Source organism: Perca flavescens, chromosome 9 (genome assembly GCF_004354835.1).
Source record: "Perca flavescens isolate YP-PL-M2 chromosome 9, PFLA_1.0, whole genome shotgun sequence".
NCBI classification, from domain to species: Eukaryota; Metazoa; Chordata; class Actinopteri; order Perciformes; family Percidae; genus Perca; species Perca flavescens.
Genome location: NC_041339.1, coordinates 37,886,816 through 37,911,040, shown reverse-complemented (window position 1 = coordinate 37,911,040; position 24,225 = coordinate 37,886,816). Strand labels below are relative to the sequence as shown.

General features: G+C 41.2%; 1 protein-coding gene across 6 annotated transcripts; it reads right to left on the bottom strand.

Annotated features, from left to right (window-relative positions):
• Positions 1-1,335: 1,335 nt before the first annotated feature.
• LOC114561484 (NACHT, LRR and PYD domains-containing protein 12) lies at positions 1,336-22,767 on the bottom strand. 6 transcript variants are annotated; one of them, XM_028587536.1, is made up of 15 exons: positions 22,661-22,703; positions 21,332-21,462; positions 20,832-20,935; positions 17,562-17,635; positions 16,267-16,360; positions 16,074-16,164; positions 14,625-14,713; positions 12,163-14,005; positions 9,172-9,345; positions 6,417-6,590; positions 5,101-5,274; positions 4,185-4,361; positions 2,610-2,783; positions 2,053-2,226; positions 1,336-1,622 (listed from the first exon to the last, which is right to left on the bottom strand). In XM_028587536.1, exons 6-15 carry the CDS (start codon positions 16,154-16,156, stop codon positions 1,595-1,597), a joined length of 3,090 nt encoding a protein of 1,029 aa, XP_028443337.1. In that variant the 5' UTR covers positions 16,157-16,164; positions 16,267-16,360; positions 17,562-17,635; positions 20,832-20,935; positions 21,332-21,462; positions 22,661-22,703; the 3' UTR covers positions 1,336-1,594. The 6 variants fall into 6 exon arrangements, with proteins under 6 accessions (XP_028443337.1, XP_028443333.1, XP_028443334.1 ...); XM_028587532.1 differs by lacking the exon at positions 17,562-17,635 and having other exon boundaries at positions 14,625-14,740; positions 22,661-22,767; XM_028587533.1 differs by lacking the exon at positions 17,562-17,635 and having other exon boundaries at positions 22,661-22,767.
• Between the last annotated feature and the right edge of the window lie 1,458 nt (positions 22,768-24,225).

The following is a 24,225-nucleotide window of genomic DNA, read 5'->3' as shown; positions in this document are numbered from 1 at the left end:
ATTTTATTAAGTCAGCAAACTGCAATAAGTATGCAGTAGAACTGACGTTTGGAGGCTTGTGACAATAGTAACTGAGAATTGATTTGTAAAGTGAACAACTAATTGGAGTGACTCTGGTACTGTGGAAGATTTTACTATAGAATGTGTAGATTTTGCATTTACATAAAGAGCAACACCACCACCACCCATTTTATCAGTCCTGTCTCTGCGATATGCGTAGTTTTCAAAAGAAAGAAAGTTTTTGCAAGAAAGGAATCTGATATAACAGGAGTCAGCCATGATTCAGATATTGCCATGATATGAGCCTTGATATGCCGTTTGGGCAATGATGATTTTAAATTTATCCAGTTTGGGAACAAGGCTTCTCATATTTAGAGGACAAATTTTGAAACCTCTAATTCTACCAAGTTGGCATAAAGGAACAGAATTTTTCCTTAGACACAATGGTCTTTTTTGTGCTCTGACAGGTCTTAGAATTAGAGCCTGGAATAACAGGAGGAGATTTAAATAACAACTGAGGTACATTCGACGTGCCTATAGGTTGGTGAATGCACTGTAGTTGAGATCCTCCTTGTTACATCACTCCAGCTTTAGAAATATTAAAATAGCTGCACTTTGTATGTAGAAATTAATAACTTTACCTGTCCTTGTTCATGTAGTTTTCATAAGATCTGGGTACCAAAAGGATTGAATGAAGGGATCGTTTGACTGGAGAAGTTTGGGATCTAAACTGTAAAAAATAATGAAGGTAGCTACCTTTTAATTTCTGTAAATGTTATCTTAACATTAAAGCCTAAATTGTTGTTCTAAAGCTTTGCACCATGTTTGTATAATTCAAAAAGGGACAATACTAAATAATTTCTATTATTTGATATGGTCATTAAGTTATTTTTCTAAAGAAACATCCGAAACAGCAACACGTGTGATCAGAGGGTTGTTAAAACAGCAAAGAAACATGGCTGAAGGTTGTTTTGGGCTTTACTTCTAAAATGTTTTGTGTGGTTTTGTGGAGTAACACTCCGTTATGTGGCTTCACTTTTGTTTTGAAGGTAAATGGAAACTTTTCTCATGTGAAGAAAGTTACTGAATAAAAACAGCGCTGTTGTACAGAAAACATCTTAGTTTCTTTAATATGCAGATGATTAAAACTTGTCTTTTATATTCACACACTTCAGATACAACTAAAAATAAGTGCAATGCCACCGTCAAAGTGAACTCAGGTTTCCCACCAAAACAAGTTCTTTCCTGAGACTATTTAGCAGAGATACCGTCCCTGCGTCTGGAGCTTAGCACCACCCATTTGTTTGGTTTAAAGAAATGCAAACAACCCAGAGTTTTTTTCCCTCCTATCCCAGAATTCATCTGTGTTGTAACCAGACCTTCCTCCACAGCGCTGTGGAGATAGAGCTGGACAATAGAGACTAAGTGTTGAGCAGAAGGAGTGAAGGAGCCTCAGTGTGTCTGCAGAGACTTTGTAGAAGGACAGAGCAGCAGCAGAGCAGTCCAGATACACTGATGATACTCAGTCAGATCCAGAGGAGAACACACTGATGATGGAGGACTCCACATCTGGTCACAACATCCTCCTTTCTGATCACTCTGGGTCAGGCTCCTCCTTCCATCTGATGAGAGAAGAACAGGAGGAGATAAATGAGTGTTTCCAGAGATCCTGTTCATCAGCTGTCAGCACATCCAGTATAAAGAGCAGCAGAGACTTCAGTCCTGTTCAGACACCAAGTGGACCGGCTGTGTAGTTCAGCCTGCTTCCTTTCAGCTCCCATGTTAATGTGTTGGAGTGAAGATTTCACTGAAGTACAGGTAGAAGTTTCCTGCAGACATGAACCCAATAACCGTTGTCTTCACATCAACTCAAAGACATGATCCAACAAGCTTCTGGCTCATATGATTGGCTGTCTGTCCTTTCTCTCCTCTCCTAGCTTCACTGAGAAGGTTGGAGGTTTACAGGAAATACTGGATCTTTACTTTGATATTAACTGTGTTTTGTTCAATACTGCTGAGACCAGCATGGACAGACTCCAAAACTCTACTTACTCCAGAGTCTCCAGTTGATCGTTTGGACTCTCCACAAGATCACACAGCAGCTTCACGTCTGAACCCCGCAGCCTGTTGTCATTCAGGTCCAGCTCTCTCAAATGGGAGGGGTTGGACTTTAGAGCTGAGGCCAGATTAGCACAGCTGATCTCTGAAAACCTGCAGTCCTTCAGTCTGAAGAAAGAATAAATGAAGACAATTTTTTTTTTAATCCAATCAATACTATATTGATCCTTTAAAAAGTAACATTTGGAAATATGCTTTGGTTCATTGTTTTTGTGTGTGTGTGTGTGTGGGTGTGTGTGTGCGGGGGGGGGGGGGGGGGGGTGTGTCTGTGTGAGCGTGTTTGAGTTCCTGAGGGATCATTATGAATGATCAGACATTTGAAATACAGAAAGCAAATACATATTTCTATTTCAGCAAGTAAACTTTATCCATTTAAAAACCAATATTAGTTTAGAGGCTCTTCTGTAAACTGATGTGACCATTTACCAACAATTATAAACATTCATTTATTTTAACAACCAACATTGTACTAAATCCAACCCTATACTTACTTCAGAGTCTCCAGTCTACATTGTGGACTCTCCAGAAAACCACACAGCAGCTCCACTCCTGAATCCTGCAGCTTGTTGTAGCTCAGGTCCAGCTGTCTCAGATGGGAGGGATTGTACTTCAGTGCTGAGGTCAGAGAACCACAGCTGATCTCTGACAAACTGCAGTGGTACAAACTAAAGAAAGCATAGATGAAGACAAAAAAATGTATTTGTAATCTATTCAATAATATACTGACCCTTTAAGCAGCTGCATTTGGAAATATGCCTTGGTCTATTTGCGTGTGTTTCTTGTGTGTGAGTGAAACCAACAGGATGACTCATCTTTGGGTCTTGGTCAGGTGCCTTTGGCGTTGTTATAGACACAAAAAGGGGTGGTGATGGCGCAGTGGATATGACACGTGCCTTTGGTGTGTGAGATCCGGGTTCGATTCCCACTGCGATACATCAACCAATGTGTCCCTGTCCAAGACACTTAACCCCTAGTTGCTCCAGAGGTGTGCGACTTCTGACATATATAGCAATTGTAAGACGCTTTGGATAAAAGCGTCAGCTAAATGACTTTTAAATGTAAAAAAAAAAAAAAAAGTCTCCTTTAGTGTCATATTTACGCTACGTTCAGAAAGCGGGCAAGTTGTCCAAATATGATGTCAGATGTTTTCAAATAAGATGTAGACCACTTTCATACGCGGTCCCTGAATCAGACCAAGGTCTGATTTTTTTTTTTCAATGTGGCCACAGTGTGAACAACCAAGTTGGATTTTTAGGTCAATGTACATCAACATTTGTCACAATTATTCACCGGCGGTAGATAGCCCTAGACACACAGTTCCACCACTCCTGGCTTCATCTCTGCATCCACACAGATCTCTAGTGAATTTTCAGCCATAACCCAGCCAATTTGGCTGTCTCTCTTCATTGTTGTCCTCCCCAGCACTTTGTTACGGCCATTACACAAACAATTTGAAATAAAAGTGAGAATGCTTAATTCCTCCATAACTTTAGTGCAACAGCTTGCTGCGTCTGATGTCATTGTTCTTGTGCGCATGCGGGTCAGTTTGACCGCAAACAGTTCACACTGGAATCTGATGTAGTCCACATTTTAAAAAGGTAATTTTAACAGCCCAAAAAAAAAAAAAAATGGTGATCTAAGCAAAAAATCTGAATTAAGCATGAAGACTTGCGGTGTGAACGCATTGTTCGACATGGACCCTTGGCATATATATATATATATATATATATATATAACTTTGACAAACTAGTCTGTGATCATCTCAACATCCTCTGATCTTAACCATTAGTCAAAATAATTCACAATTTCTGCTTTCTAAACTAAAAAGATCTGGCATATAATTAGGTATATAGACCATCATATTTTTTAAGCATTAAAAAAAGTGAAAAAACTCTAAAAGCAAAGGGAAAATGGCCAAAAATGTTGAGGAAAATAGCACCAACCTTGAAAATAAGAACAAAAGAACATTTACAACTTGATAGATCTAAGTTATGTTGGTACATGAAATAGTTTCAGTTGTTAATTAAACATACAAGATCTCAAATGGTAACAGTCAGTGAACGGACCTCAGAGTCTCCAGTCTACAGTGTGGACTCTCCAGAAAACCACACAGCAGCTTCACTCCTGAATCCTGCAGCTTGTTGTCACTCAAGTCCAGTTCTTTCAGATGGGAGGGGTTGGACTTCAGAGCTGAGGCCAGAGAAGCACAGCAGCTGATATTTGACAACCTGCAGCGCTCCAATCTGAATAAAGAATAAATGAAGATTAAAAAAAATATTTAAACTATTCAATATATTGATCCTTATATGCCCTATACAGCTGCATTTGGAAAAAAAGCTTTGGTCTCATTTTCATCTTTGCATCCAAATTTGTGTGTTTTATCCATTTAAAACCCATTAGTTCAGAGAATCTTCTGTATACAGATGTGACCATTTACCAACAATTCTAAAGATTAATTTACTTTAAAAACAGTGGATATTTTGCTCTCACACACCTTGTGTTTGTTATTGATGCAAAAATGTGTTATGTCATGAATTAGGTATATACACCATGTTTTTTAAAGCATTAAAAACATGACAAAAATCTTCAAAAGCAACGGAAAAATTGCCAAAAAACAGTGAGGAAATGGCACAAAATAAAAAGGTGCATTTTCAATTTTGACCCCCGAAGGACAACAAGTTCATGGCCAATGTGAAGACAACACAAGGGTTAATAAACACAAGTCTTCTGGGACTGCAGACTAGATGTACTACAAGAAACATTCACAAAATGTAATTTAGCTAACTGCTATACATCAGAGGTCCCACACAAGTGTCTTGCTCAGGGACACATTGATGTAACGCAGTGGCAATCACACCCAGACCTCCCATACCAAAGGAAGGTGTCTTATCCATTATCGCCACCACCAGATGTAAGTTTGTGCATTAATTGGGTTAAGAACTTAATTAAACACATTGAGTCTATAACAGTAAGTGACCTGACCTCAGAGTCTCCAGTCCACATTGTGGACTCTCCAGAAAACCACACAGCAGTTTCACGCCTGAATCCTGCAGCTTGTTGTATCTCAGGTCCAGCTCTCTCAGATGGGAGGGGTTGGACTTCAGAGCTGATACCAGAGAAGCACAGCTCATGTCTGACAAACTGCACTCCAACAATCTGAATAAAAGAACAGATGACATACATAAAAATCTATTTCTCAGTCAATCAGAAAAATAGTAAATTGATCCTTTAAAAACAGCTACATTTGGAAACATCTGTCCATCCATCCATCCGTCCGTGTGTGTGTGTCCGTCCGTGAGTGTGTGTATGTTGGGAGTGAGAATAGGTTGGACAGGAAGCCTCGTACACATGTTAAAGTGTCATTGGTGAGAGATCAGACACGACTAAACCTACTTTAAACAGCTGCTTTTAGAAATATGCTTAACTCTCTCTGGGGTCCTGTATGGGAGTTTAAGTATCTGACAGAGACGGCCGTTATTATACTCTATAGGTTCTGTAAAATAGTGTTTTGAACGTTTTATATGAAAAGACCTTCTTGAAAAAGGCATTGGACTTCAAGGTCTTTTAATTTATATTTACTGAACATGTCTCCATCATATGTCTCAGTTTGAGTTCAGACTAAATTTGTTCAAACTGTTAAGACTGACACTTTAAAGTTGTTCTGATTTGTGCTCAGAGAAACCCAGAAAACAAGTGAACTGAAGGGAATTTAAAACTTCAACACATTGCCCAAAAATAACATGGATGCATGAATGTGATTCACATCTATAAGTAATGATTACTTTGATTGAACATTGGGTGTTTTATTCAATTTTAATGCATTTGAGTTTTTGTTCTTTTTTTTCTCAAATTGTTTCAAAACCGTATCCTGACTAAACTTTGACATAAACCAGTCCGTAATGAACTCAACGTCCTCGGATCCCAACTATTAGTAAAAATAATAATTCACAATTTCTGCTTTTGTAAACAAAAAAATTAGATATGTTCTATATATTGGGCTTATAGACCATGATTTTTAAAAGCACTATAACCATGACAAAAACCTTCAAAAGCAAAGGACAAATGGCCAAAAACGTTGAGGAAAATAGCACAAAGAACGGTTCATTTTCATTGCCAAGGGGAACAAAACACGAGGGTTAATAAACAAGTCTTCTGGGACTGCAGACTAAATGTACTACAAGAAACGTGAAAATATGAATTGAACATTTGCAACATTATAGATATGTTATGTTGGTACATGAATTAGTTTCAGTTGTTAAACCTATTAGATCTCAAATAGTAGCCGTCAGTGAACTGACCTCAGAGTCTCCAGTCTACAGTGTGGATTCTCCAGAAAACCACACAGCAGCTTAACACCTGAATCCTGCAGCTTGTTGTAACTCAGGTCCAGCTCTCTGAGATGGGAGGGGTTGGACTTTAGAACTGAGACCAGAGAGGCACAGCTGATCCTTGACATCCTGCAATTCTCCAATCTAAATAAAAGGTTAAATGACGATAAAAATCAATTTCTAATTCAATCAATATATTGATCCTTTAAAACCGCTGCATTTTGGAAATATCCTTTTGTCTGTGTTCATTTATATAGTGTGTAAAATCCATTTAAAACCAATATTAGTTTACAGGATCATCTGTATACAGATGTAACCATTTACCAACAACTAAGAGTGAACATTTTATAGTTTCTTTAAATGTCCCATGACATGGTGCTCTTTGGATGCTTTTATATAGGCCTTCGTGGTCCCCTAATACTGTATCTGAAGTCTCTTCCCCAGAATTCAGCCTTGGTGCAGAATTACAGCCACTAGAGCCTGTCCCAAAATGAGCTTGGGGGGTTACCTTGACAAACTGCCACTTTGCTTGTTTGAAGGCCATGATGTCTTTCTAATGGGCAGGCCAAATTCTCTGGGCGGGAAAGCAGAGAAAACTTTCCCCTTGTGACCTCATAAGGAGCAAGAATACAGATCGGCCCATCTGAGCTTTCATTTTCTCAAAACCAGAGAAGGATAACCAGGGCTCGGTTTACACCCATCACCATTTCTAGCCACTGGGGGACCATAGGCAGGCTGGAAGAACTTATTAATGTTAAAACTCATAAAAAAGTAAATTTTCAAGCCATGGGACCTTTAACAAACAAGTCTTTTGTGACTGCAGACAAAATATACTAGAAGAAACATGAAAATATAAATATTTGCAACTTCCTAGATTTAAGTGGTTGTCATTATTATAAATCTATAAGCTCTGTAAAATATTGTTTTGAGGGTTTTATATGAAGAGCCCTTCTTGAAAAGGCCTTTGACTTCAAGATCTACATACATACAAATTGAGACACTTGAGTTCCGACTAAATATTTTCACACTGTTCAGACTGACACACAAACCCAGAAAACAAGTGAACTGAAGAGAATTTAACAGTTCTGTTATGGATTTAAAGCTGTCAATCTTCCTCTATGATAGCATTCAAATTTCATTTATTTTTTATAATCAAATGATTTTCGAATATTTGATGTTCAAATGCACCCTGTTATCAATATGCAATACACCATTCAGGCTTATGCATCGTCAATTCCACTATAAGAATGTAGTTGTTACGCGTTCTGTCCACTAAAGGGACTTCCAACATCAGCCTGGCCTTAAATTAGACTTAAGTCATGGTGCATTGCATTTCTGGCACGCTGCTTTGTTTACATTAATTTTCCACCACGAGTACACAGCAACAAACACAAATCAATCTCTATAATGAAACATTGTGTAATAAGTTTATTGAAGCGGCTGTTCATCTGTTGTGAAGGCTAACTGTGCTCGGTTAGCACAATGACATTGTTAGAAAGCACAGCCGAAACGGTGGTCGTTTCTCAATACCAAGAATGCAAAGTACGGACTTGTGTTCTTGGGGAGAACGTTCTTGGTTGTTCTTGGAAGAATAAACTTACAAGTTCACAAGCACAGAAAACGCTGTTAACAGTTTGAGACGATGCGTCCTTCCTGTTATTGCTTAACACCCCCAGCACAGAGGCTACCTGCAAGGCTCCAAAATAACAGCTAGATATAAAAACCACAACAATATAACAACTTTGTATTAAAACAATCTCCGGACAAGAAAACCTCATAATGCTACAACTATAGCAATAATATTAAAAAATAAAACTAATTGAGCTTTAACTTTATTTTTTATGGTTTAGCTCAAACACCCTTTACTTATTCAAAAGAGTGGAACGCAATCCCTATTATTAGTGTATAAGTTTAAGTCAGTTTAAATAAAAAAAAAATAAAAAGGCATATGCACTGGTGTGTCCTATGTGTTCCCATTAGTATTATGTGGAATTATAATTTCTATATTATTGTAGTGCACTGTATATGCCCAGGGAGATGGAAATTAGAAATTCAAATTATAAAGGTTGGCGTCTCCCCTGTAGTCTACATAACATGTCATAGCATGTTACCACTTTATGTACAACTGTTCATTTATCATACAGACTGAAACTCAATTTCTAATAAATCAGAAAACAAATACACCAAAAATATGAACTAAATACTAAATATAATGTAGGCTATAGCCTATGGCATAATTTAAACAAGTCTCCCAAAAAGAAATGGGCATCAAGGCACTGGCTCAGATCTGGAGCTGGTCCCCGGGCGCTGTGATTGGCTGCCCACTGCTCCCTTCAGGGATGGGTTAAATGCAGAGACTGAATTTCACTACATGTATGTGTATGTGACAATAAAGTACCTTTATCTTATATAAAGTGGAAGCTAACGCTGTCAACTGTAGGGCAGCTAACAAACTTTAGCCATCTTCCTGAATGTAACAAGAACAAGCTTACGGATGGTAACATAAGCATTTTGGCTCGGTGGATTTTAAAGTCATGTTAAGCCCATCCTCTTTCCAATTTCTAGCCACAGCCTGTCACTCCCCCTGTACTAACATTACTCCGTACGTAGCGTTAGCTCCTTAGCCTCACAATGTCCGTTTCTCATTCCATTTATCCACTTCACATGTGAGTAGGTCAAGGCGGGAAGAGGTAGATTAGCACGTGTGTAAAATACATGAACTGACCTCAGAGTCTTCAGTCTACAGTTTGGACTCTGTAGTCCCGCAGACAGACACTCCACACCTAAACCCTTCAGGTTGTTGTCACTCAGGTCCAGCTCTCTCAGATAGGAGGGGTTGGACTTCAGGGCCGAGGCCACGACTTCACAGTCAGTCTCGGAGAGTTCACAGCCAGAAAGTCTGTGATGACGGATAATAAAAACATTAATATAATCAAATGACACTTTGGCTATCACATTTTGATCAAAAAGAAAATTCACAAGGATCTGAATCAAAGATCAGACATGTTAAGGTGAAAGGTCAAGGGACCCCTTTCAAAATTCCATACAGACAGATTCATTTTGGATTTTTTTCTTTGATACTGGATCATTCAAAGGAAAAAAAACAATCCCTATTCCCTTACAGTAACATTGATAAGGTTTTGGTAAGTAGTTTTTTCCTTTTTAAACCACTGTTTAAACCACCTTAATGACTAAATAAAATAAATAAATCCTGCTTAATTTTTAGTATGAGAACAATCACTTCTGAGCTTGAGGAATATAGAATGCCACCACTATAGTGAACCTGCTGAGCTCTCCTTCACTGGCAGAATGAACCTGGAGATCGTGCCAGCAGCTGACCGTGTGATCAGCTGCTTTCTCAGTAAATCAGGACTAATTCAATAAAAAACAGTGCTAATGTGTGTTGCCATTTTCTCTGCCCATCATATACATACTGTCTATTATTAAAATCTCAATTTTACATTAAGAACTGACCCCAAAGCAATTCCATTAAAAAGGAAAACTACCAGGGACATCACTAGGATTTAAAGACAGGGGGTGCTTAGCACCCAGGGTGTTTGTAACTTGCGTTTGCAAAATCTTTGCAGTCACATCTTTTGTTACTGTATTAGAGCCACTTACTTTATGTCAACAACCAGTCAAACCAAGATGTTAACAAGTAAAAAGTGACAGACCTATCCTTTTCTTCCACTTAAACTCTGTTCAACAAAAGTTACTGTAATGTTAGCTTTTAGACACAAAGCTGCATGGGGGAATTTACTTAGGCCAGACTTTTCACCTGATGAGTTCTTCTGTAAACAATGACTGTTTGCTAATGTAAATGTGTGACAAAGTAATAGCATACTATATCCAATTCCTCTCTATAAGATTAAGTTTTCCAAAGAATGCTATATAATTACACCAATTAGTGTAACTGCGCTGTGGATTGGTTCAATGAGTGTCATTTTGCTGTGTAGTTTGGCGTGCATACAGTATAACCCAAGAACAAGAAGTTTAAGGTCATAGTGAAATTATACAAAAGTGAGCATTTCTCAAAGAAAGATAATTTATTCTGCCAAATGATTTATACAATGTATGATATAAATCAATTATTGATAACGAGCCTATTTAAAGTAGCTACTGTTTAAATATAATAAACTTAAATGGTGGAAGGAATAAAAGATTTGAGCAATGATTACTGTATGTAGGATTGCTTTAATTTTATTTTCACGTGTGTCTGGGCATATGCTCATGATTAGCCTGGCCTACATTTAGGCAACATCTACATATTTATTTAATTTATCACAGCCAATGAATGCAGAAAGTTAATTCGATCAGAATATAGCTAGCATATAAAATAAATATGATGAAATAATTTAGGTTTAGGCTATGCCTTAGTGCCTAAACCTACAAACAAATGCTTCTTGTTAGAAGCAAACAAAAAACACATATCCCTAGACCTGTAGACCTCTACTGACCTAAATTGTGCTGGCTCCTTCAGAATCAACTGCCCTGCCAATCTCCTGCTTCTTTCTCTCTGCTAAAATATCTTTGAATATCCATCTGCCCAATCTTCCTTCATGCATCTGTTCAGACCAAAGAGTAACAATGAGCCACATCCTCCAGTTACTTGCAACACTCTGGTCTGCAACGCTCTGAAAGCTGCCAGTTCATACCACTGTAACAAGACTGTGCATCATCTTGATAGCACAACAACTCTTTGTACTTCTGTCTAACTTCCGATTTTTCGGCTATTTTGTAGCTTGATTTGTTGCGTCTAAATATGAATGGGGACACGGTTAGTGATAATGAGGTTGATACAGTTGCAGATGCTTTGATTATCTCGTTCGTTTAAATACTGCTTGGCTCTTTTCAGTAGATAACTACCTTGCTCATCCACATACCATTTGCAATTTTCATAAAACAGCACATATCTGAGCTTGACATAGTGGATTCCTTGCATAAAAAAAGTCTCAGAAGTAAGTTTAGAAATGGAATAGTAGACGAACAATGTATACAATTTCTGTGCAGTGTGTGTGGCATGGTGTGCATGGAGCGGCACGGAGGGGCTCTGTGTGTGTGTTTTAACCAATCAGTGTGCAGCTCATCTAAATATTCATGAGCATACCATATAAAAAAGGGAAGAAAACTTTTTGTTTCACTCTGTGCTTTTTAAAGAGTGTTGCATCAGGGCCCATAGAACAGCACCTGGGCCATTTTCAGCCCAACCAATGTTACATACCCTATTAGGAGACCAGTGAGAACAGTGTGAAATATCCTATATAATAATTTCTATTTTTCATGGGAAAATGAAGAGAAACATCCTTAAAATGAAATAGTTCAGAAACAGTTTATAAATAATAAAATTAACTAAATGAAAGTTATTATGAAAAAGTTTAAACTTAATGTGATGTCAGTTCAGCAGATCACAAATAATAAATGTCTATATAAAATAGACACTATAGAAACACTGCTGACTGTACTTTAAAAAGGCTGTCTGTTGTGATTAAATGACAAGATACTTTAGTTACAAACACAACGATCATCATTTAATTCTCACAGCGTTTGAGACAAAGAAATTTGCAGTGTAACATGTAGAATTATTTACAATAAGCTGGTTTATCTTTTATAGTGTAAGTTTAATATTGTTCATGTGTGTAAAGTCTGTAGGTTTACTCTAATACTGATGGCCTCTGCTTCACACGGATTTAAAAATCATAGTCACATCTGGACTTACCGAGCCTTTCTGCAGTTCCTCACAATTGGAATCAGTCTCCAGCGTCCCTCTGGTGATGTGTAGTACTTCATCATGTCCAACTCATCCAGAACCTCCTCCGACATCTGCAGCATGTAGGCCAGAGCTGAGCAGTGGATATCAGAGAGTTCCATCTCTAATCTGTTCTCTGACTTCAGGAACTCTTGGATCTCCTGATGGACTGAGTGGTCCTTCATCTCCGACAGACAGTGGAAGATGTTGATGCTTCTGTCAGGAGAGATCCCATAACTGTTCATCTCCTTCAGTTTGTTGATGGCTCTCTGGTTGATTTCTGGACTGTTGTCTGTCTGACCCAGCAGGCCTCCTAAGAGTCTCTGGTTGGACTCCAGAGAGAGGCCATGAAGGAAGCGCATAAACAGGTCCAGGTGGCCATTTTCACTTTCAAAGGATTTCTCCATGGCTCTCTTCAGGAAGACATCCAGGGATGGGTAATGATGGTAAATAACTCTGTTTCTTCCCAGGGATGGACTGATGTAGCCATCATCATCCTCATCATTTTCCCAGTCCAGTCCCAGGAAGTCCTCCAGAACCTCGTTGTTCCTGTTGGTGTAACAGTGGAACAGGTAGACTGCAGCCAGAAACTCCTGAACACTCAGATGAACGAAGCAGTAGACTGTTTTCTGGAAGATCACACTCTCTCTTTTGAAGATCTCTGAACAAACTCCTGAGTACAGCGAGGCCTCTGTGACATCCAGACCACAGCGCTCCAGGTCTTCTTGGTAGAACATGATGTTTCCTTTCTCCAGCTGTTCAAACGCCAGCCTCCCCAGCTTCAGAAGAACTTCCCTGTCAGCCTCCGTCAGCTCCTGTGGACTCGTCTCATGTCCCTCAGCATACTTGAGCTTCTTCCTCTTTGTCTGAACCAGCAGGAAGTGTGAGTACATGTCAGTCAGGGTCTTGGGCAGCTCTCCTCTCTGGTCTGTAGTCAACATGTGGTCCAGAACTGTAGCAGTGATCCAGCAGAAGACTGGGATCAGACACATGATGTGGAGGCTCCTGGAGGTCTTGATGTGGGAGATGATTCTGCTGGACAGCTCTTCATCACTGACTCTCTTCCTGAAGTACTCCTCCTTCTGGGCATCAGTGAAGCCTTGTACTTCTGTTACCCTGTCAACACACGCAGGAGGGATCTGATTGGCTGCTGCAGGTCGGGAAGTTATCCAGACGAGAGCCGAGGGAAGCAGCTTCCCCTGGATGAGGTTTGTCAACAGCACGTTGACTGATGACTTCTGTGTGACATCAGAAACAGCCTCATTGTTGTTGAAATCCAGGTAAAGTCTGCTTTCATCCAGGCCATCAAAGATGAAGAGAAGTTTAGAGCCAGCGAGCTGCTCTGCTGGGACCTCCTGTAATGATGGATGGAAAACACGGAGCAGCTCCAGAAGACTGTACTGCTCATCTCTGATCAAGTTCAGCTCCCTGAAGGAAAGAGGAATCACCAGACTGATATCTTGGTTCTCCAAACCCTCGGCCCAGTCCAGACAGAACTTCTGCACTGAGAAGGTTTTTCCAACGCCAGCGACGCCGCTCGTCAGAACCACTCTGATGTGTTTCTGTTGGCCAGGTGAGGCTTTAAAGATGTCACAGCACTTGATTGGAGAGTCATGGAGGGTCTTCTTCTTGGAAGCTGTCTCGAGCTGCCACTCCTCATGTTGGGTATTAACCTCTTCACTCTGTCCCTCTATGATGTAGAGGGCAGTGAAGATCCTGTTGGGGATGGTTTCACTTCCTGTTTCTTCTCCTTCAGTCACAAGTTCAAATATCTCCTTCAGCCTGATCTTATGTTTCAGACGACCAACATCCACTAAAAAAAAAAAAAAAAAAAAAAAAAGACAAAGGTGAGAGACAGAATAAGAGAGATAATCTGGTGATTTTTAATCACGAATATGAAAACAATCCAGTGAAATTTCAGATGGACTTAAACTGTAATGATATTAAATTAAATACATGTTAAATGTCTGCGCTAGTGAAGCATGATATACAAGAATACGTGTTATGCAATAACTGGTGAATATTGATATATACCATAAATAATGACAGTGTTCTCAGTTCTGCGGCTTTCAATAGTGTGCTTAAATACAACACTTGTTGAATTAAAAACAAATGAAATTATTTCCATCTCTTACATTAAACAAATTGAACTGAATATAAAACAATTGAACTGAATATAAAAAGACAAAAAGAATGAGTTTCATTTTTAAGTTAGTTAAATATTTCCTTTCAACTAACCTGAAAAATGTGTCTCTTGATGTGCATATTGAGTTAGTTGATCTCGCTAATAAAAAAAAAAAAAAAAAAAAAAAAAAAAAGATATGTTGTGCAGCCCTAGTCTGTGCTGTCTGACTCAACAAATGTCTCAGTATTCCAACAACCAGTGGTGTGTTCAGACCTGAAGACATCAGCAGACAGATGGACAGACTTACTTTGTTCAGAGCTGCTCTGATTGGCTGTCTGCATTCCAGCTCTAGATCTGGATGGCTGCTCCTCAGAAACCTCACTCTTCTTCCTCTTTCTGTGAAAACATTGAGCCAGGGGGAGTCTGGGGGTTGTCCCCCAGGAAATTCTGAGCGTAAGAGACTTCAATTCTTGCTTTCTGATACATTTTTAGGAAGGCCAATGAGCAGGGTTTATGGTCACTTAACCCACCACCCCCAAGTTGAAAAATGTAGGATTACCTTACAGAGGCTACTGCTTTTACTGCTAGTATGTACAATAATACAATAACATTATGGATACAAAACGTTATTAACTGTAATGTTTTCTACTTTATACTTATAAGTAATGTTGAACCACTGCAGTTCATGCATACACGCCCTACTACACCCTGTAATGCCATGAACTACTACATCTATTATTTCTGGTCATAGTCCCATTATCTTTATTGTGACTATTATTGCCACTGTTCATCACACCCACAACTGACACCGCCTACCAAGAGCCTGGGTCTGTCCCAGGTTTCTCGCTAAAAGGAAGTTTTTCCTCGCCACAATAGCTTTAAATACTTGCTCTTTTTTTTAATACACACCATGTACAAAAGCGCAAATAATTTTTGGTCTATATAATACAGTGATGTTATGTGATATATTTACTAAACAGCCTTGCACCAAACTTCCAAAAAGTAGTAACAACTTTTAAAAAACACAGTAGAAAGAAGGAAGGCAACAAAAGGGTGACAAAAAAATATTCCAAAAAGTGACAAAAACTTTGAAGAGAAAAACAGAAAAAAGTAAGGAAGAAAGGCAAGAAAAGGTCAAAACAAAGGACAAACAAAAAAAAGTGACAAACTTCAAAAACAGTGACAAAAACTTGGAAAAAAAAAACTTGAAAAAATAAATCAAAAAAAGACAAGTTAACTACAGCCTTGTAACTGAAAAATATTTAGCAAAAAATGTCACGTAGCCCCTGCAATCCTCCAAAGTACCCCTAGGCGTACATGTACCCCCATTTGAGAAACACTGCCCTAGAGCAGCATGATCACTGGGAGAGACCGGTTCAGCCTGAAATCTGCAAATGGATATCTGTTAGGGCTAGCTTCATCGGAGCATTAAGGTCCATTCAATACGATTAGCAGTGTAATCAACACCATCTGCATGTGTAAAATATATATCAGCTGACAATGAGAGGGAGGCTGGCTGCTGAAAATCTGACGCTTTGGCGCTGGCTATAAACTTCTTTAAGGGGGGTTCGCCAAAACTCTCTATACAGGGAAAACTCAGAACTATTTTGATCAGTTACAGTATATACTGAATATTTTATTATTTTTTTTTATTGTGGACAAAACAAGACATTTATTTAGGGCTGTAACTAACGATTATACATTTTTTTCTTATTGTGGAATAATGTGGATTTTTTAGTAGTAAAAGTGTGCTGACCTGTTGCAGTAATAGACGGCGTCCTGAGGTTTGATGGCGATGGCCTTCGAGTCCACAGCAGTTGAAAAGTTCTCCACTTTCATTTGGTTATCTGCAGATGAAAACATCTCGTTAATGACAATAAAACCAAACTCAACAGCAGCCTCTTTTAAAGATCACACACACACACCCCCACTCAACCACACACCCTCACCGTGGGTTTTTAGAGCCTCTTCTCTCTGTTCCTTGCTGAGAGAGTTCGGAGGCTGTCGGGGAGCCGCGTTGTTGACCTGCGACTCAGCCGGAAGCTGTAACACACAAACACACATGACTTTCCGAGCCATTCCACTGTCGCAGATTATTTTCTCCAGCACCAAACAGAACGCAGCAAATTAATAAAGCCAGTGATGTTTATGGTTGCTATGGCACCATGCTAAGCTAAACGCTAAAGAGGGAAAGTTGCTGATTTTCAACTATTCATTTCAACCAACTAGACTGTATATTTCATTAATTTCTATTTTTACAGGAACATTTTAAAAGCAACAATTTAAAAAGGTATAGTGGAGGATTTTCTTTTTCCGGGTGGATCATCAAGACTATTGGTCCTCTTGGTTGTCAATCATTCTAGTGATAGGTTTACGTAAGACCGTTGTACGTGCACGTCCCGAGCTTTCAGGTGTGTATGTGTGGTGAGCTTCAGCTACGGTTTCAGCCATTCATTGAAGCATTGAAGCTTTTGGGAGAATATTTCACACGCTGGCGTGCGCTAAAAATCACAGGTTGGGCTTCCCACTGATGCCTCAGTCGTGAAGTTTCTACACCACAGGTAAAGTTTGGCTATTTGGAGAAATCCATTTAAAATCACTGCTAGTAAAAGTTGATGTAAGCTATGATTAGCTATGCTAGCCCTGGCACAAGTCACGCACACACGGTAAACATCTCGATTTGTGAAAAAGTGCAAATCTTTTGGAGAGTAGGCTTGTATGAGCCATGCCGACAGAAACTTGTAAACCGTGCACTCTTGTGCACACGTTTAATAGGTGTTCCCTCTCGGGAGCAGGCAGAGTGTTGCACATGTGCATTTTTTCAAAAAGTACAGAGGGCGGTTCTTTTCTAAAATTCGGGAAAATCCTCCACTATACCTTTAAGTTACAATAAAAACGGGCCTAACTCAGTTTAAGAACTAGTTTCCAGCAGGTTCCTGTTCTGCAGCAACATAGAACATTGAACACAACTTCGACACAACCACACAAAAAATTATTGTCTAGACCAATAAAAACAAAAATACGAAAAAACAAAACTAAAAACAATACATGAACAATAAGTGTGTGCAAGTATGACTATCAAGAAGAAACAGTTTATACGACTTTTTGAAATATGTGATGGATGATAATTTTCGAATGTGATGAGGAATGTCATTCCAAAATTTTGTGTAAATGTAACAAAAAGGATTTCTGACCGTGGTTGTTTTTGTATGAGGGAACTGGAATGAGAGCCTGTGAGACTGACCTAGTGAAGCGTACTGGTCTCAAATTGTGTGTCAGAAGAAGAACTATAAATGCTGGTGAAGAGCCATTTAGAATCTGAAAATAAAATGAAATAGCATGGCTGTTTACGTAGTTCTGGTTAGTCAGAGAGTTTGTGCGTGTAAGCGCACTGCAATGATGACACCACTTTGGAAGATTACTGTGGATCTTAAGTGCTCTGTAGTATAGTTGTGCTATTGGTTCAGTAATTTCCTTAGTGGTAAGAGACCAGATTGGAAGACAGTAGGACATTGTTGAAAACATAATGGCATGTAGGTAGGTTTCAGAAACCGAAAAGGAAAGATATGATCTAATCTTGTTATACACAGTTTCTGATTCAGCTTTTTTGTTAATTTAGAAATGTGTTCCCGATATGTAAGGTGTGAATCAAGTAGCACACCAAGGTAGTTGTAGGTCTTTGTGACAACAAGATCTTGGTTTGCAAAAGTAATAAAAATCAGTAAAAGAAAGAGATGGAGTGACCCTGCCCGGAGGAAGCCCGGGGCCCCCGTCTGGAGCCAGGCCCAGACGGCGGGCTCGTCGGCGAGTGCCTGGTGGCCGGGTTTGCCACGGAGCCCGGCCGGGCACAGCACGAACAAGCTACGTGGCTCCCATCTCTCCAGCCCATGGGCCCACCACCTGTGGGAGGAACCGCTGGGGTCGGGTGCGCTGCCACATGGGTGGCAGTGAAGGTTATTCCTGGATAGGGGTTGGACTCTTTTCTTCTCCGGAGTTGCCCAGGGTGTGAGGCGCCGGGCGGGTGTGGGGATACTCACAAGCCCCCGGCTGAGAGCCGCTACGTTGGAGTTTACCCCGGTGGACGAGAGGGTCGCCTCCCTACGCCTGCGGGTTGTGGGGGGGAAAACTCTGACTGTTGTTTGTGCATATGCACCAAACAGGAGTTCGGAGTATTCGGCCTTCTTGGAGACCTTGAGTGGAGTCCTGCATGGGGCGCCAGTGGGGGACTCCATTGTTCTGCTGGGGGACTTCAACGCACACGTGGGCAATGATGGAGACACCTGGAGAGGCGTGATTGGGAGGAACGGCCTCCCTGATCTAAACCAGAGTGGTTGTTTGTTGTTGGACTTCTGTGCTAGTCATGGATTGTCTATAACGAACACCATGTTCGAACATAGGGATGCTCATAAGTGTACCTGGTACCAGAGCACCCTAGGCCGAAGGTCAATGATCGATTTCATAATCGTTTCATCTGATCTGAGGCCGTATGTTTTGGACACTCGGGTGAAGAGAGGGGCAGAGCTGTCAACCGATCACCATCTGGTGGTGAGTTGGGTCAGGGGGTGGGGGAAGACTCTGGACAGACCTGGTAAGCCCAAACGTGTAGTGCGGGTAAATTGGGAACGTCTGGAGGAGGCCCCTGTCCGACAGACTTTCAACTCACACCTCCGGCGGAGCTTTTCGTGCATCCCTGTGGAGGCTGGGGGCATTGAACCCGAGTGGACAATGTTCAAAGTTTCCGTTGCTGAAGCTGCTGCGAGGAGCTGTGGTCTTAGGGTCTTAGGTGCCTCAAGGGGCGGTAACCCACGAACACCGTGGTGGACACCGGTGGTCAGGGAAGCCGTCCGACTGAAGGAGTCTTTCCGGGATATGTTATCCTGGAGGACTCCGGAGGCAGTTGCAGGGTACCGAAGGGCCCGAAGGGCTGCAGCCTCTGCCGTGAAAGAGGCAAAGCAGCGGGTGTGGGAGAAGTTTGGAGAAGACATGGAGAAGGACTTTCGGTCGGCACCAAAGTGCTTCTGGAAAACTGTTCGCCACCTCAGGAGGCGGGCGGGAACCATCCAAGCTGTGTACAGTAAGGATGGGACACTGTTGACCTCAACTGAGGAGGTAATAGGGGCGGTGGAAGGAGTACTTTGAGGAACTCCTGAATCCGACTAATACGCCCTCTATGTTAGAGGCAGAGCTGGAGGATAACGGGGATTGTCGTCGATTTCCCAGGCGGAAGTCACTGATGTAGTCAAACAACTCCACAGTGGCAAAGCCCCGGGGATTGATGAGATCCGTCCAGAAATGCTCAAGGCTCTGGGTGTGGAGGGGCTGTCCTGGTTGACACGCCTTTTCAACATTGCGTGGAAGTCTGGGACGGTGCCAAAGGAGTGGCAGACTGGGGTGGTGGTTCCCCTTTTTTAAAAAGGGGGACCAGAGGGTGTGTGCCAATTATAGGGGTATCACACTTCTCAGCCTCCCTGGTAAAGTCTACTTCAAGGTGCTGGAAAGGAGGGTTCGGCCGATAGTCGAACCTCGGGTTGAGGAGGAACAATGCGGATTCCGTCCTGGTCGTGGAACAACGGACCAGCTCTTCACTCTCGCAAGGATCCTGGAGGGAGCCTGGGAGTATGCCCAACCGGTCTACATGTGTTTTGTGGATTTGGAGAAGGCGTATGACCGGGTCCCCCGGGAGATACTGTGGGAGGTGCTGCGGGAGTATGGGGTGAGGGGGTCTCTACTCAGGGCCACCCAATCTCTGTACGACCAAAGTGAGAGCTGTGTCCGGGTTCTCGGCAGTAAGTCGGACTCGTTTCAGGTGAGGGTTTTCGTTCCTACCCTCACCTATGGTCATGAAGGCTGGGTCATGACCGAAAGAACGAGATCCAGGGTACAAGCGGCCGAAATGGGTTTCCTCAGGAGGGTGGCTGGCGTCTCCCTTAGAGATAGGGTGAGAAGCTCAGTCATCCGTGAGGAGCTCGGAGTAGAGCCGCTGCTCCTTTGCGTCGAAAGGAGCCAGTTGAGGTGGTTCGGGCATCTGGTAAGGATGCCCCCTGGGCGCCTCCCTAGGGAGGTGTTCCAGGCACGCCCAGCTGGGAGGAGGCCTCGGGAAGACCCAGGACTAGGTGGAGGGATTATATCTCCAACCTGGCCTGGGAACGCCTCGGATCCCCAGTCGGAGCTGGTTAATGTTGCTCGGGAAAGGGAAGTTTGGGGTCCCCTGCTGGAGCTGCTCCCCCCGCGACCCGACACCGGATAAGCGGACGAAGATGGATGAAAAGAAAGATATTTTCTGAATGAATGAAAATACATACATTCAGTTTTCTTTACATTGATGGTAAGAGGATTCTTTTTCAACCAATCATGTAAGAGATCAGATTATAGTTTATAGTAGAATTTAAGACATTTGGATTTGAATCGGAGAGAAAAATCAGTGTAATCAGTGTACAGTAAGCATTTTGAGTGTTTACACACTCGTGGAAAATCACTGATCTATAAAAGGAAAAGTAACACGGCTCGTTTGTACCTTGGCTGTGGCCATGGCGAAGATCTCTGGTAAGGTCATGGGGACGGCGAGCATCTGGTTGTCAGTCGAAATTTCAAACGCCGTCTCCAGACACTGGACAGCAACTGCAGCGCAAACAGCAACATAGCTTTAGAAAAATGAAGACTAACGAGGAGTCAAAAAAAAAAATTATCTGATAACACATCAATCACCACAAGTCTTTTACTGGGTAAAACTAACCCAATAACAAATAGCTCTGATGGTCATATCTAAAGGTTTTTGGGGCCAGCAAATAGTTGAATCTAGATTGAAGGACAGCGGGCGGATAGATAGTTGGGCTGATTACGATTTCAGCTTCCAACGATCACAAAAACGGTCATAGAAAAAAAATGTCAGGGAAATGTCAGTTGAAGGAGTTTTCAGTTTTGATTCGTTTAACTTTTTCGCTGTTCAACAAATGCAACATCTTTCAAAAAGTCAAATTCTAAATCGTGGACAGACAGACCAACCAACAAACAGACCTTCTAGACTCTCCTGGGATCCGGGGGTCAGGCTCCCGGCCTGCAGCTGGTCATGGAGGAACTGGAGGAAGGAGAAGGCGAGACGCTTGTTGTCTGTCATGGTGACGGAGGCTCACTGACGGAGAGAGACCCTGGAAATCATTCATAAACAAGGAGGAGGAAAGTCAACTCAGCTGGTGAAGGTATACAGACAGTACATGTCAGACATTCTCCCATGTTCTGCTATTTTAAACTTTTATGTCTCAGAGGAAAGTATTGTTCATTCTTCTCCACTACAGGGCTGTTTTTCTGAGACCATGTCATGTTTCACAAAAAAAGTCTTAATATTTCAACAAATAGTATTCATTTTTAAAGAAAAAAAAAGTAACATTTACAGGAAAGAAAGTTCTAATATTTCAACAAGTTTATAGCTGAATATTAAACTACCCTGCAGTATATAAAAAGGAGTTAAAATGAGCACAACCTTAAAACCTACAGCTACAGTTATTACGCTCAGTTTAGCCAGCCCCCTTTAGCATTAGCTTGTAGAAGATTCTAATAAGTCAGGCTAAGTATGAGCTAACCATGACCGTCTTAGTAACGCCAACACCTACCGCCTAACACTATCCATCTTATCACATGAATTGTGATGAATACAAGCCGATAGTAAGCAGACGGTTAGCTGTGGGGAAAGATAAGGGACGTTTTAAACACAAGGTCAAGCCGAACTGGAACTAAATTGCAATGAACAAAGTTAGAAGGTCCCTTTTAGCGTATCTTGCCAACAAAAATACAAAAACACAGGCTTAACATTCATTTAAGTTTCATTCGGTAAAACGGTTTATGTGAATCCCCTGACGAAATTCTGGCAGTTTAAACATGTTTTGTATATCAGAGAAAGAAAGTAGGTGTTGGAATGAAATTTAGTAATAATGGAAGCCAATATGTTTCAGGTAAATTTGGCAGCGAATCATGTCAACAGAGTGTCACTTAAAAGTCTTATTTACGCTATTTAAGTAACATCACTGGACCATTATTGTACTTTGTATATCTTTGTATTTGAAATTACTTCTGCATTACGTACTTGGAACAGCAGCCTGAACACTGAGGGTTTAAACACATGGATCCACACATTTCATTCATACTGTTACATCCTCTGGTTTGTGTCTTTTCTTTAAGACTCAAACCAAGGCTCAAAACTAAAGGGATTCTCCCTAAATTACCTAAAAAGGGTAAAATAATCCTAGAACAAACAAAAGAGGTGAATAATCTCCAGCTCAAACTAACACAATAAACTAAAACAACAAAACTCCAGCACCTAAGTGTGCATGGAGGTTGGGAAACACAAACCTGCTTATGGAGAAAATAAGGTGCGGAGGAATCTCCTCACTAGGGTGCTACTAGTGTGTGCTCTCCATGTGCCTCTGTCCCTTCACTCTCTGCCTTCTTATCACCTCCCCCACTCTACCTGAGCACTGATTACGCTCAGGTGTGCAACAGGCAGAGAGAGGAGGGCAGAACTAGGGACAGAGAGGGACAGAGAGAGACAGAGGAAGAAAACAAGACACACCAGAGGCACATGTAACACATACATTATATAACACTTTGTGCATATTCAATAAATGAATATTTGTTAACCCTCATATTGTCTTCCCGTCGACTGTGCACCTGTTTTCTTTTGTTTTTCATTACATTCTTAGCCAACTTTATTCAATTCAATTCAATTTTATTTATAGTATCAAATCATAACAAGAGTTATCTCGAGACACTTTACAGATAGAGTAGGTCTACACTCTAGAAATTCCAAAACACCAACAATTACAGTAATTCCCTCAAGAGCAAGCATTAGCAGTGGCTATTGCTGCAGTGGCGAGGAAAACCTCCCTTTTATGGACACATATAGCCGACGGCCGACCGTTGACAGAAAACCGATATGATCAGTCGCGTCCCCAAGGTCCAAAAAACTGCCACAGAACAGAACAAAAAGACGAGAGGAGACGAGACGTAATACATCTCTATAACAGCAGGCGGCGCTAATCTGTATTGTTGCCCAAGAAATGAAAACCTCGGCAGACCCAGACTCTTGGTAGGAGGTGTCTGACGGGGCTGGTTGGAGGGGTGATGATCAGTGGTGATAATAGTCATAATAAAGATAATGGAACAGTGACTTCGAAGGTCATCGTGGAAGTTCATGTCGTAGCAGGGCACATTGTGTCATACTGAGTAGTGCAGTCTCCTATACCGGATCCTGACTACTCTGTGGTATGAACATCACAGCAGGGCGTAGCGGGATGTAACGTGGTGCTGCAGAGCACGGGTGGATGCTGCGGACGCAGCAGGACGCAGCAGGACGCGGCCGAGAATTTGCAGAGAATCGCAGAGCATCGCTAAAGAGAGGTGCCTGGTCGGGATAGAACTCTCCCCAACCTGATCGGGCTGTACTGGCCTGCCTCCCTCTACTCTCGCTAGATTATTGATTATATGATAAATAAATCTGATGACTACGAAGACCCTATCACCTCTAGTTTTACACTTCTTTTTAAAATCATGGTAAATAAACCTCTTTGATATCAAATTATACATAACATTTGAGTAAAGAAAGCAGCAATTCTGAATTATTTTGACAAGGTGATAAAAATGTCCAAAATAAGGTGAATTCCACAGCTTCCAGTCCGATGTCTAACATTCTCCGCTTTGCACAAAACAAAGAAGAAATCAAACATACCACAACAGAGCAACCTATAAAGTGTCCAACTAGAGCCAAACACCTTGTACACAAAACCAGACCACAGACACAAAATAATGATGAAATAAGAGGAATGTCACTTCCAGACAGAGAATCATCGATATAAAGGAAAAACCAGCCTACAACTGAGAACTACAACGTGACAGCGTGCAGCGATAGTTTCCTTCGT

Bases quoted from the DNA above. Each gene is read 5' to 3' on its own strand.
- LOC114561484 (XM_028587532.1), bottom strand. From the start codon at position 21,431: ATGACAGACAACAAGCGTCTCGCCTTCTCCTTCCTCCAGTTCCTCCAT. The intron at 14,741-16,073 runs GTCAGCACACTT...GACAACCCCCAG, and splicing joins GCCGTCTATTACTGCAACAG to ACTCCCCCTGGCTCAATGTT. The intron at 14,006-14,624 runs GTAAGTCTGTCC...TTTTTTTTTTAG, and splicing joins TCAGAGCAGCTCTGAACAAA to TGGATGTTGGTCGTCTGAAA.